Source organism: Hypanus sabinus, chromosome 3 (assembly GCF_030144855.1).
Source record: "Hypanus sabinus isolate sHypSab1 chromosome 3, sHypSab1.hap1, whole genome shotgun sequence".
Lineage (NCBI taxonomy): Eukaryota > Metazoa > Chordata > Chondrichthyes > Myliobatiformes > Dasyatidae > Hypanus > Hypanus sabinus.
In genome coordinates, this window is record NC_082708.1 from 104,908,405 (window position 1) to 104,918,549 (window position 10,145).

General features: G+C 44.5%; 1 protein-coding gene across 4 annotated transcripts in view; it reads left to right on the plus strand.

The window, feature by feature from the left end:
* The window catches only part of acox3 (acyl-CoA oxidase 3, pristanoyl), a 149,137-nt gene extending 141,741 nt beyond the window's left edge, over window positions 1-7,396 (plus strand). For all 4 annotated transcript variants that reach the window (XM_059964889.1, XM_059964891.1, XM_059964888.1 and 1 more), the window contains one exon: window positions 2,537-7,396. In XM_059964889.1, the coding sequence (XP_059820872.1) occupies window positions 2,537-2,656 (120 nt within the window). In that variant the 3' untranslated portion in view covers window positions 2,657-7,396. The remainder of the gene's footprint in view (window positions 1-2,536) is intronic.
* The last annotated feature ends 2,749 nt before the right edge of the window (window positions 7,397-10,145 follow it).

Genomic DNA, 10,145 nt, shown 5'->3' on the forward strand with positions numbered 1-10,145 from the left:
CAGGGGGGAGGCCCATGTGCTGTCGGACCTCCGTACGATCCCCAATTCCTCCATCCTTTTGAACTCCTCCTTCGCCAGGTGGAGCTTTTCCAGGGGGAGCCATCGTGCGTGGGCGTGGAGGGGTGGTCCCTGGGTTGGGGTGTGGTGCTGTACCCCGTGTCTGGGCATGGCTGCCATGAACTGCGGTGCCAGAATCGATGGAAAGTCCGCCAGGATTCTGGTGAATTCATTGTCCGACAGGGTGATGGAGTCCAGGTGTGGGGCCGGCAACTTGGCTTCACCCAGGGAGAACGTCTGGAAAGTCTCGGCATGTACCAGTCTTCTCCCTTGCAAGTCGACCAGCAGGCTGTGAGCTCGCAAGAATTCCGCCCCCAAGAGTGGTTGGGCCACCGCGGCCGGTGTGAAGTCCCATGTGAACCGGCTGGCGCCGAACTGCAGCTGCACTGTGCGGGTGCCGTAGGTCCGTATCGTGCTGCAGTTTGCAGCCCTCAGGGTGGGTCCTGGCTTCCTGTTGCGGGTGTCGTACCCCGTTGGGGGCAAGACGCTGATTTCCGCTCTGGTGTCGACCAAGAAGCGGCGTCCTGACTGTTTATCCCAGACGTACAAGAGGTGGCCAACCGCCATAGTCATTAACAGCAGCTGGCCCTGGCCCTGGCCCTTGCAGGGCAGACGACAACGGCGGGCTTTTGTGCCCCACCGCTGGTGGTAGAATCACCACTGTTCACTGGCCTCCTCACCCCTGCCTCTGGGTTGTGTGCGCCCCCCTGCCGGGCTTGGTCTGGTCCACTGTTGGGCGCGTGGCCTGGTAATCTGACTGACAGACGCCATGCTCTCCCTCTTGGCTTTCCACAGCACATCTGCCTGGGCCGCCACCTTCCGGGAGTCGCTGAAATCTGCATCAGCCAGCAGCAGATGTATGTCCTCGGGCAGTCGCTCTAGGAACGCTTGCTCGAACATGAGGTAGGGCTTGTGTCAGTCAGCCAGGGCCAGCATCTCGTTCATCAATGCCGACAGCAGTCTGTCTCCCAAACTGTCCAGGTGAAGCAGGCGGGCAACCCGCTCACGCCGTGAGAGGCCAAAGTTCCCAATGAGCAGCGCCTTGAATGCCTCATATTTGCCTTCTTCCGGGGGCGACTGTATGAAATCCGCAACCTGGGTGGCAAACTCCTGGTCAAGGGCGATCACCACGTGGTAGTAACGCGTGGAATCAGAAGGTATCTGCCGAATCTGGAACTGGGCTTCTGCTTGGCTACACCACACGCGTGGTCACAGCGTCCAGAAAGTCAGCAGTTTTAGCTAAACTGCGTGAACAGATGAAGAGTCGGTCATCTTTGGTCCAAATCCTGTTTGGACCGTTGGGGTCACCAATGTAGCAATGTGCTACACACAGTGCTGAAATAACAACACGCAGTCGGTAAGTCGTTTCGAGACTAGTTTATTCAAACTTCGCGGCGCTGGCATTTAATCCCTAGCGCCCGCCCTCTCTGGACAGAAATGACATCAGAGGTGCATTACCAAAGTCTCCCCCCGCGCGCTGGCTATTTGTGAGCCAGTTCGCCTGCGCAGAAGGTGGGTTGCCACAACAACTCCATTTCATACTATGCTTTAGTTTCTTTTCATAGAGAATCAGCGGCTAACATGATATTTCAATGCATTTTCCATACCTGAGTCAGTAAGCTCCATATTTACTTACTGAGACACATCATGGAGTAGGTCCTTCGGGCCTTCGAGCTGTGCTGCCCAGCAACCCCCAATCCTTGTCCATTCACAAGACCATTTACAATGGCCAGTTACCCTACCAACTGGTTCGTATTTGAACCGTGGGAGGAAACCGGATCACCTGGAGGAAACCCACACAGTCAAGGGGAGAACATACAAACTCCTTACAGGCAGCTGCAGGAATTGAACCCAGGTCAGTGGTACTGTAAAATGTTCACCCTGACTGCATAGAGGATATGCAGTAGATATATCTGCCAATATTTGAGACCATTAAAACCTATAGATTTAGATCTTACTGGATTGAATAAAGCACTGAATAGGATCTACATATTCCCTCATGTGCTCCCTTTATGTTATGAATTTATGAAAGAATTTCTCTCTAACAAAACTACTCCTAAATACTTTATTATTCAGCCCATCATCTGTTCCAGTCCGCAGAGAATTCCCTCCTGTCCCATTGTCCCACTTACTTCCGGTAACATTTTATCTCTCAAACACCCGTCCACTGTTCTGTGATACACTTCCCACCAACTGACATAAGGAGTAACTTGAAGTAGGCAACTAATCCAGCAGCCAGGCCGGCTTTGGGATGTGAGAGGAAACCAGAGGACCCCGGGTAAACCCGGACGTGCTAACTCCAGGTCTCACCCGAGGTCAGCATTAATCCCAGGTGTCAGGAGCTAGGCAACTTATTGCTGTGACAGCTTTCCACCCAATTCATAAACCACAAATTAGTATGTTTGCCATTATCTGCTGGTTCACTCTGAAGTTTTCAATCTTGTAAAGTATGGATAAATTGCTTTTTCTGTCTGTTCAGATTTATAAGAACCTGTGGGCAGCAGTCCTTCAAGACAAGAATGCACTTGAGAGACCACCGTGGTGGGCCGAATTTTGTACCAATAAGCCTTCTGTTGGAAGCTTGAAGTCCAAACTCTAATAAATCTTTCATAGAAACATGTATCAATAAACCAAAGTGTAATGTGCCATCATGATGATTATCATTTTACATGATTAGTCTGTGATTAATTGATTACATTCACAGAAGATTTACATGAGTAGTGAAACAAAGAGTACATTATGCAATAACTGCTCCATAAGACCATAAGATATAGGAGCAGACTTAGGACATTTAGCCCATTGAATCTGCTCTACCATTTCATCAAGGCTGATCCAATTTCCTTCTCAGCCTTCTCCCCATGATCCTTCACTCCATGACCAATCAAGAATCTATCATGGTCTGCCTTAAATATATATATAAAGGCTTGAACTCCACAGCTGCCTACACCTCAGGGAAAAGACTGCAAGGCTTGGGAGTATCAATTTGTTAATTTCTCAACCTTAACATTAGTTGTAAACGAAAGAAAATTCTATTGTGAAGTGTTGTTGTTCAGGGGAGATGTAAATTAGTTCTTAGGTTAATCTGGGTATCGGGATTCCTCAGCAATGTGGTGGAATGGGAAAAGGTTGACTTCACTGCATTCAAATTAGTAGCTGCACTTTTCTCATTAATGTTAACTGAGTGGATTTGAAGTACGTTAGGATCTCAAATCTAGAGTATTTTGGGAACTGGTGGAAAGTACGTGAACAGCAATTGTTGTAAAGTACGGTAATGCAAGTCTGTTCTTTTGCATTTTCAATCACCCTCAACGTTGCTAACATTGCTAACATGGAGATCAAGAATAATGTCATTTAAAGATTAAATCTAACTGCACTTTCCTATTGTAAAGCATTTTATGTTTGTTTTTCTGTTTGATTCTGGATTTGTGGTTAACCTTTATAAAGCTTGTACTTTGTGTGCTAACAGTACTACTGTAGCGGTGTGCTACACGCAGCGCTAAAATAACGACACGGAGTCGGTAAACTGCAATTAAGGATGATTTTATTCGAACTTCACAGCCTTGCTTTAAAGCCTCCCTCATCCCACCCTCCCCGGGCGCGGATGCTCCAAGGGACACGTACTCACAAACCCCCGCAGGCTTTTCCCCTTTGTTGCGGACCTGGCCTTTGTGCCTGCACGCTGGCTATTTGTGAGCCGGTTCGAGTGCTCTAGGAAGTGGGTCGCCACACTAACATGGGGACGAATATTCTTGTGAGCAGATTTACTGGAGCTGCTGGGAGTGGTTTAAACTAATATGGCAGGGGATGGGAACCAGTATGATAGAGGTGAGAATGAGCCAGCAGGTTTACAAGTGGGTGCAACATGAATGTAAGGAAGGACAAGCCAATGATTGGATAAAAACACAATCAGAGCAAAGAGTTAAATTGTACTACAGAGGCAAATTTAAAAGGGGCGAAGAATGTAGGACTGAAGGTGCTGTATTTAAATGCCTGTAGCATTCTGTATAAGGTGGAATAACTCATGGTGTAATTGGAGTTTGATTGTTATAATGTTATGGACATCACTGAGTTGTGGCTGAAAGAAGGCCATAGTTGGGAGCTAAATATCAAAGGATACACTTTGTATCAAAAGGACTGGCAGGAAGGCATAGTCAGTGGTGTGTCTCTGTTGGTAAGAGATAGAATTACATCTTTAGAAAGAAGTGACACGGTCAGAGAATAATGAATCTTTGTGGGAGGAGTTAAAAAACTTCAATGGTGAAAAAAAAAGTGGGAATTATATATAGCCCTCCAAATAGTACCAAGTTGGGGGGTTAAGATTGCAAAAGGAGCTGGAAAAGGTAGGTAACAAAGGTAAAGACACAATTGTAACGGGGAACTTCTATATGCAAGGGACTTGGGAAAATCAGGTTAATGTCAGATCGCAGGAGAGGGTGTTTGTTGAAAGATGCCTTTTTAGAGCAGCTTGAGCTTGAGCCTACTCAGGGGAAAGGCTATTCTTTGATTGGGATTTGTGTATTGGGGAGCTTAATGTAAAGAAACTGTTGTAACATGAGTATTATTAAATGTAAGTTAATACTAATCGGGAAGCTGTTGGTAGCAGGAGGTGGGATCCGGGGTTGGCGGGGTCTTTACTTCCGCTCTTTTTACTCCCAGTATGCATTGTATACAGTTCCACCACCCAGGCCGCACGAGGTACCTGGAAGCCTCTGTTGTAAATATCATTTGCCGTCCCAGATAAAGATGCTCTTTTGGCCATCAAGTTGTCGAGTGGTCTTTTTGTAAAGTAGAAGCTACCACAGAAACCCTGAGGAGGCAGTGATCATAATAGGATTGAATTCACACTGCAGATTGAGAGGGAGAAGCGTAAGTCACATCTATCAGTATCACAATGGAATAGAGGGAATTCCAGAGACATGAGAGAGGAGCTTGCATAGGTGGATTGGAGGAGGATACTGGTAGAGCAGAAATGACTGAAGTTTCCGGGAATAGTTCACAAGGCGCAGGATAGATATGTCACACAGAATACAAAGCTCTCAAATGGCAGGGCTAGCAAACTGTGGCCGACAAGGGAATTAAGGACTGCATAAAAGCCAAGGAAAGGACAAATGAAGTAGCAAACTTCATTGAGTGGGAAGCTTTTAAAATCCAACAAAGGGCAACTAAAAAGGCTGTAAGAATGGAAAATATGAAATATGAGGGCAAACCAACCAATAATATTACACAGGATACCTAAAGTTTATTCAGTTATATAAAGAGTAAAAGGGAGGTGAGAGTTGATATTGGACCACTGGAAAATGATGCTGGTGAGGTAGAAATGGGTGAAAGGAAATGACAGATAAACTTACTAAGTACTTTGCATCTGTCTTCACTGTGGAAGACACTAGCAGTGTGCCAGAGGTCTGTGAGTGTCAGGGAGCAGGAGTGAGTGCCACTGCTATTACAAAGGAAAAAGTGCCAAGCAAACTCAAAACTCCTAAGGTGGATGTCACCTGGACCAGATGGACTACATCCCAGAGTCCTGAGAGGTTCCTGAAGAGATGACAGATATATTGGTCATGATCTTTCAACATTCTCTTGATTCTGGCATGGTTCCGGAGGACTAGAAGATTGCAAATGTCATTCCACTCTTAAGAAGCAAGGAAGGCAAAAGAAGGGAAATTATACACCAGTTAGCCTAACCTCAGTGGTTGGGAAAGTGTTGGAGTCTATCATTAAGGATGAGGTTTTGGGGTACTTGGAGACTAATGATAAAATAAGTCAAAATCAGCGCGATTTCTGTGAAGGGAAATCTTGCCTGACAAATCTGTTGGAGTTCTCCGAGGAAATAACAAGCAAGGTGAACAAAGCTGAGGCAGTGGATGTCATTTACTTGGATTTTCAGAAGGCATTTGATAAGGTGCCTCACATGAGGCTGCTTAACAAGATAAAATCCTGTGGTGTTACAGGAAAGATACTGGCATGGACAGAGGAATGGCTGGCAGGCCAGGAGGCAGTGAGTGGGAGTAAAGGGGGCTGTTTCTGGTTGACTGCCGGTGACTAGTGGTGTTCCTCAGGGGTCATTATTGGGACCGCTATGTTTTACATTGTTTGTCAATGATTTGGATAATGGAATTCAGATTCAGATTCAGTTTATTGTCATTTAGAAACCACAAATGCAATGCAGTTAAAAAATGAGACAATTGATGTATTTGTGGCAAAGTTTGTGGATGATACAAAGATAGGTGGAGGAGTAGGTAGTACTGAGGAATTAATGTGCAGCACGACAGATAAATTGGAAGAATGGGCAAAAAAAGTGGCAGATGGAATACAGTGATGGGAAATGTATGATAATGCATTTTGGCAAAAGGAACAATAGTGCAGACTATTATCTAAATGGGGAGAAGGTTGAAACATCAGATGTACAAAGATACTTAGGAGTCCTCATGCAAGACTCCCAGAAGGTTAATTCACAGGCTGAGTCTGTGATAAAGAAAGCAAATGCAATGTTGGCATTTATTTCAGGGGAATAGAATAGAAAAGCAAGGAGATAATACTGAGGCTTTATAAGACACTAGTCAGGCTGCACTTGGAGTATTGTCGACAGTTTTGGGCCCCATATCTCAGAAAGGATGTGTTGTCACTGGAGAGAGTCCAGAGGTGGTTCAGGAGGATGATTCCAGGAATAAAGGGGTTAACATATGAGGAATGTTTGGCAGCTTTGGGTCTGTACTCACTGGAATTTAGAAGAATGCAGAGGGATCTCATTGAAATCTCCCGCATATTGAAAGGGCTAGATATGATGGTGGATGTGGAAAGGATGTTTCCTATGGTGGGGGTATCCAAAACTAGAGGGCACAGCCTCAAAATTGAGAGGCAACCTTTTAGAATAGAGGTAAGGTGGGATTTTTTTTTAGCTCAAGAGTAGTGAATCTTTGGAATGCTCTGCCATGGACTGAGGTGGAGGCCAAGTCCATGGGTATATCTAATGCAAAAGACGATCGTTTCCTGCTCAGTCAGGGTATCAAAGGATATGGGGAGAAGGCAGGTGTATGAGGTTCAGTGGGATCCAGGATCAGCCATGATGGAATGGCGGTGCTGACTTGATGGACTGAATGGCCTAGTGCTGCTCAATGTCTTATGGTTTTCTGGTCTTAACACTTTCTGGGAGTAACAAACAAAGGGGAAATTATTATTTTGTTAAAGCAATAGTGTGCTAATCTGTTATATATGATCATTGTTGGTTTAATATGCTTATTAAAGAATATATTTCTATTAAACTAGTTGGAAACTAAATGATTGTTATATGATCTATACGGTTGTTACAAAATTCAAAATAAAGTCTCTCATATCAAGTCAAGTTTATTGTCATTTACCTGTATACCGCCAAACGAGACATTTCTCCAGACTAAGTTTAAAGCACAGTAGTACACATAACATGCAATAACTAAGGGAAGTAAGAATTAATCTATTAATGAATTATGCATAGATAAACAAAGTGAAATGCATACATTAAATATTGCAGGGCACAATACAAATGTAACCCTTAGATTCGGCTGTCAGCGTTATTCTAGGGGAAGACTGTCTTCAGCCCCGCCAAACTTGTGATATCTCATTTGTGTGGATGCTGCTGCTGCACAATAGGAATTTATTTTCTCATTGTTCTTTTACAAATTTTCAGCCTTTTCCCTACTATTAATGTCAGTCTAAATGATCAGTATCTACCTTTAGCTCCCTCGTTAACTCTCCCCATTCTTTAAATATTGGGGTTATGTATTCTACCTTCCAATTGCTGGGCACTGTTCAAAAACATCTGGAATCTTTGAAGACTTCGACCAGTATATCCAGAAAAACATAAGACATAGGAGCAGAATTAGGCCATTCGGCCCATCGGTTCTGCTTCACCGTTCCATCATGACAGACGACTTTATTCCTTCTACCAAAGTGCATGGCCTTACACTTCCCTACCCTGTATACCAACTGCTGCTCCTTTGCCCGTTCCCCTAATCTGTCTAAATCTTTCCGCAGCCTGTCTGCTTCCTGTCTGCCCACCCCACCCCCACCTATCATCTGCAAACTTGTTCACAAATCCATCAATTCCGTCACCAAGATCAGTAACATTTAACATAAAAAGCAGTGCTCCCAATACCAACCCCTGCGCAACACCACCAGTCACTGGAGCCAATGAGGACAGGCCCCCTTTATTCTGACAATTTGCCTACTGACAGTCAACCAGTCTTCTGTCCATGCTCGTATCTTTGCTATATTGCCATGAGCTCGAATACTGTCTAGCAGCCTCTTGTGTAGCACCTTGTCAAAAACCTTCTGAATATCAAAGTAACCAAAATGCACTGCCTCTACACTACACCCATCTCCTTAAAAACCCTGGTATAAGACCATAAAATATAGGAGCAGAAGTAGGCCATTCAGCCCATCGAGTCTGCTCTGCCATTCAATCATGAGCTGATCCAATTCTTTAAGTTATCCCCACTCCCCTGCTTTCACCCCATACCCTTTGATGCCCTGGCTAATCAAGAACCTATCTCTGCCTTAAATACACCTAATGACTTGGTCTCCACAGCCACTGTTAGCAACAAATTCCACAGATTTACCACCCTCTGACTAAAGTAATTTCTCTGTATCTCAGTTCTAACTGGATGTCCTTCAATTCTGAAGTTGTGCCCTCTTGTCCTAGACTCCCCTACCATGGGAAATAATTTTGCCATATCTAATCTGTTCAGGCCTTTAAACATTTGGAATGTTTCTATGAGATTCCCCCCTCATTCTTCTGAACTCCAGGGAATACAGCCCAAGAGCTGCCAGACATTCCTCATATGGTAACCTTTTCATTCCTGGAATCATTCTCGTGAATCTTCTCTGAACCCTCACCAACGTCAGTTTATTCTTTTTTAAAATAAGGAGCCCAAAACAGTACACAATACTCCAAGTGTGGTCTCACAAGTGACTTATAGAGCCTCAACATCACATCCCTGCTTTTATATTCTGTACCTCTAGAAATGAATGCCAACATTGTATTCATCTTCTTCACCGCCAACACTACCTGGAGGTTAACCTTTAAGGTATCTTGCACTAGGACTCCCAAGTCCCTTTGTAGTTCTGCATTTTGAATTCTCTCCCCATCTAAATACTAGTCTGCCTGTTTAATTCTTCCACCAAAGTGCATGACCACACACATTCCAACTTCATTTGCCACTTCTTTGCCCATTCCCCTAAACTATCTAAGTTTCTCTGCAGGCTCTCTGTTTCCTCAACACTACCCGCTCCTCCACCTATCTTTGTATCATCCGCTCACTTAGCCACAAATCAATTAATCCCATAGTCCAAATCATTGACATACATCGTAAAAAACAGTGGTCCCAACACTGACCCCTGTGGAACTCCACTGGTAACCAGCAGCCAGCCAGAATAGGATCCCTTTATCCCCATTCTCTGTTTTCTGCCGATCAGCCAGTGCTCTACTCATGCTAGTAACTCCCCTGTATGTAAGGCATTCAATCCTGGAAATAAAAATCATAACCTGCAGGAGTTGTATTCTGAGATAAAAAGAGAAATAGCTGAAAACTCTCAGCCAATATGTTTCATGTAGTTGTAGTTTGCTAATTTTGATTTATTCCGACTTAACCCTGGTTTCATCAGGTCAAGTCACTTTTATTGTCATTTTGACCATAACTGCTGGTACAGTACACGGTAAAAATGAGACAACGTTTTTCAGGACAATGGTGTTACATGACACAGGACAAAAACTAGACTGAACTACGTAAAAAACAACACAGAAAAAAACTACACTGGACTACAGACCTACCCAGGACTGCATAAAGTGCACAAAACAGTGCAGGCATTACAATAAATAATAAACAGGACAATAGGGCAGTTAGATGTCAGTCCAGGCTCTGGGTATTGAGGAGTCTGATGGCTTGGGGGAAGAAACTATTACGTAGTCTGGTCGTGAGAGCCCGAATGCTTTGGTGCCTTTTCCCAGATGGCAGGAGGGAGAAGAGATCGTATGAGGGGTGCATGGGGTCCTTCATAATGCTGTTCCCTTTGCGGATGCAGCGTGTAGTGTAAATGTCCGTGATGGCGGGAAGAGA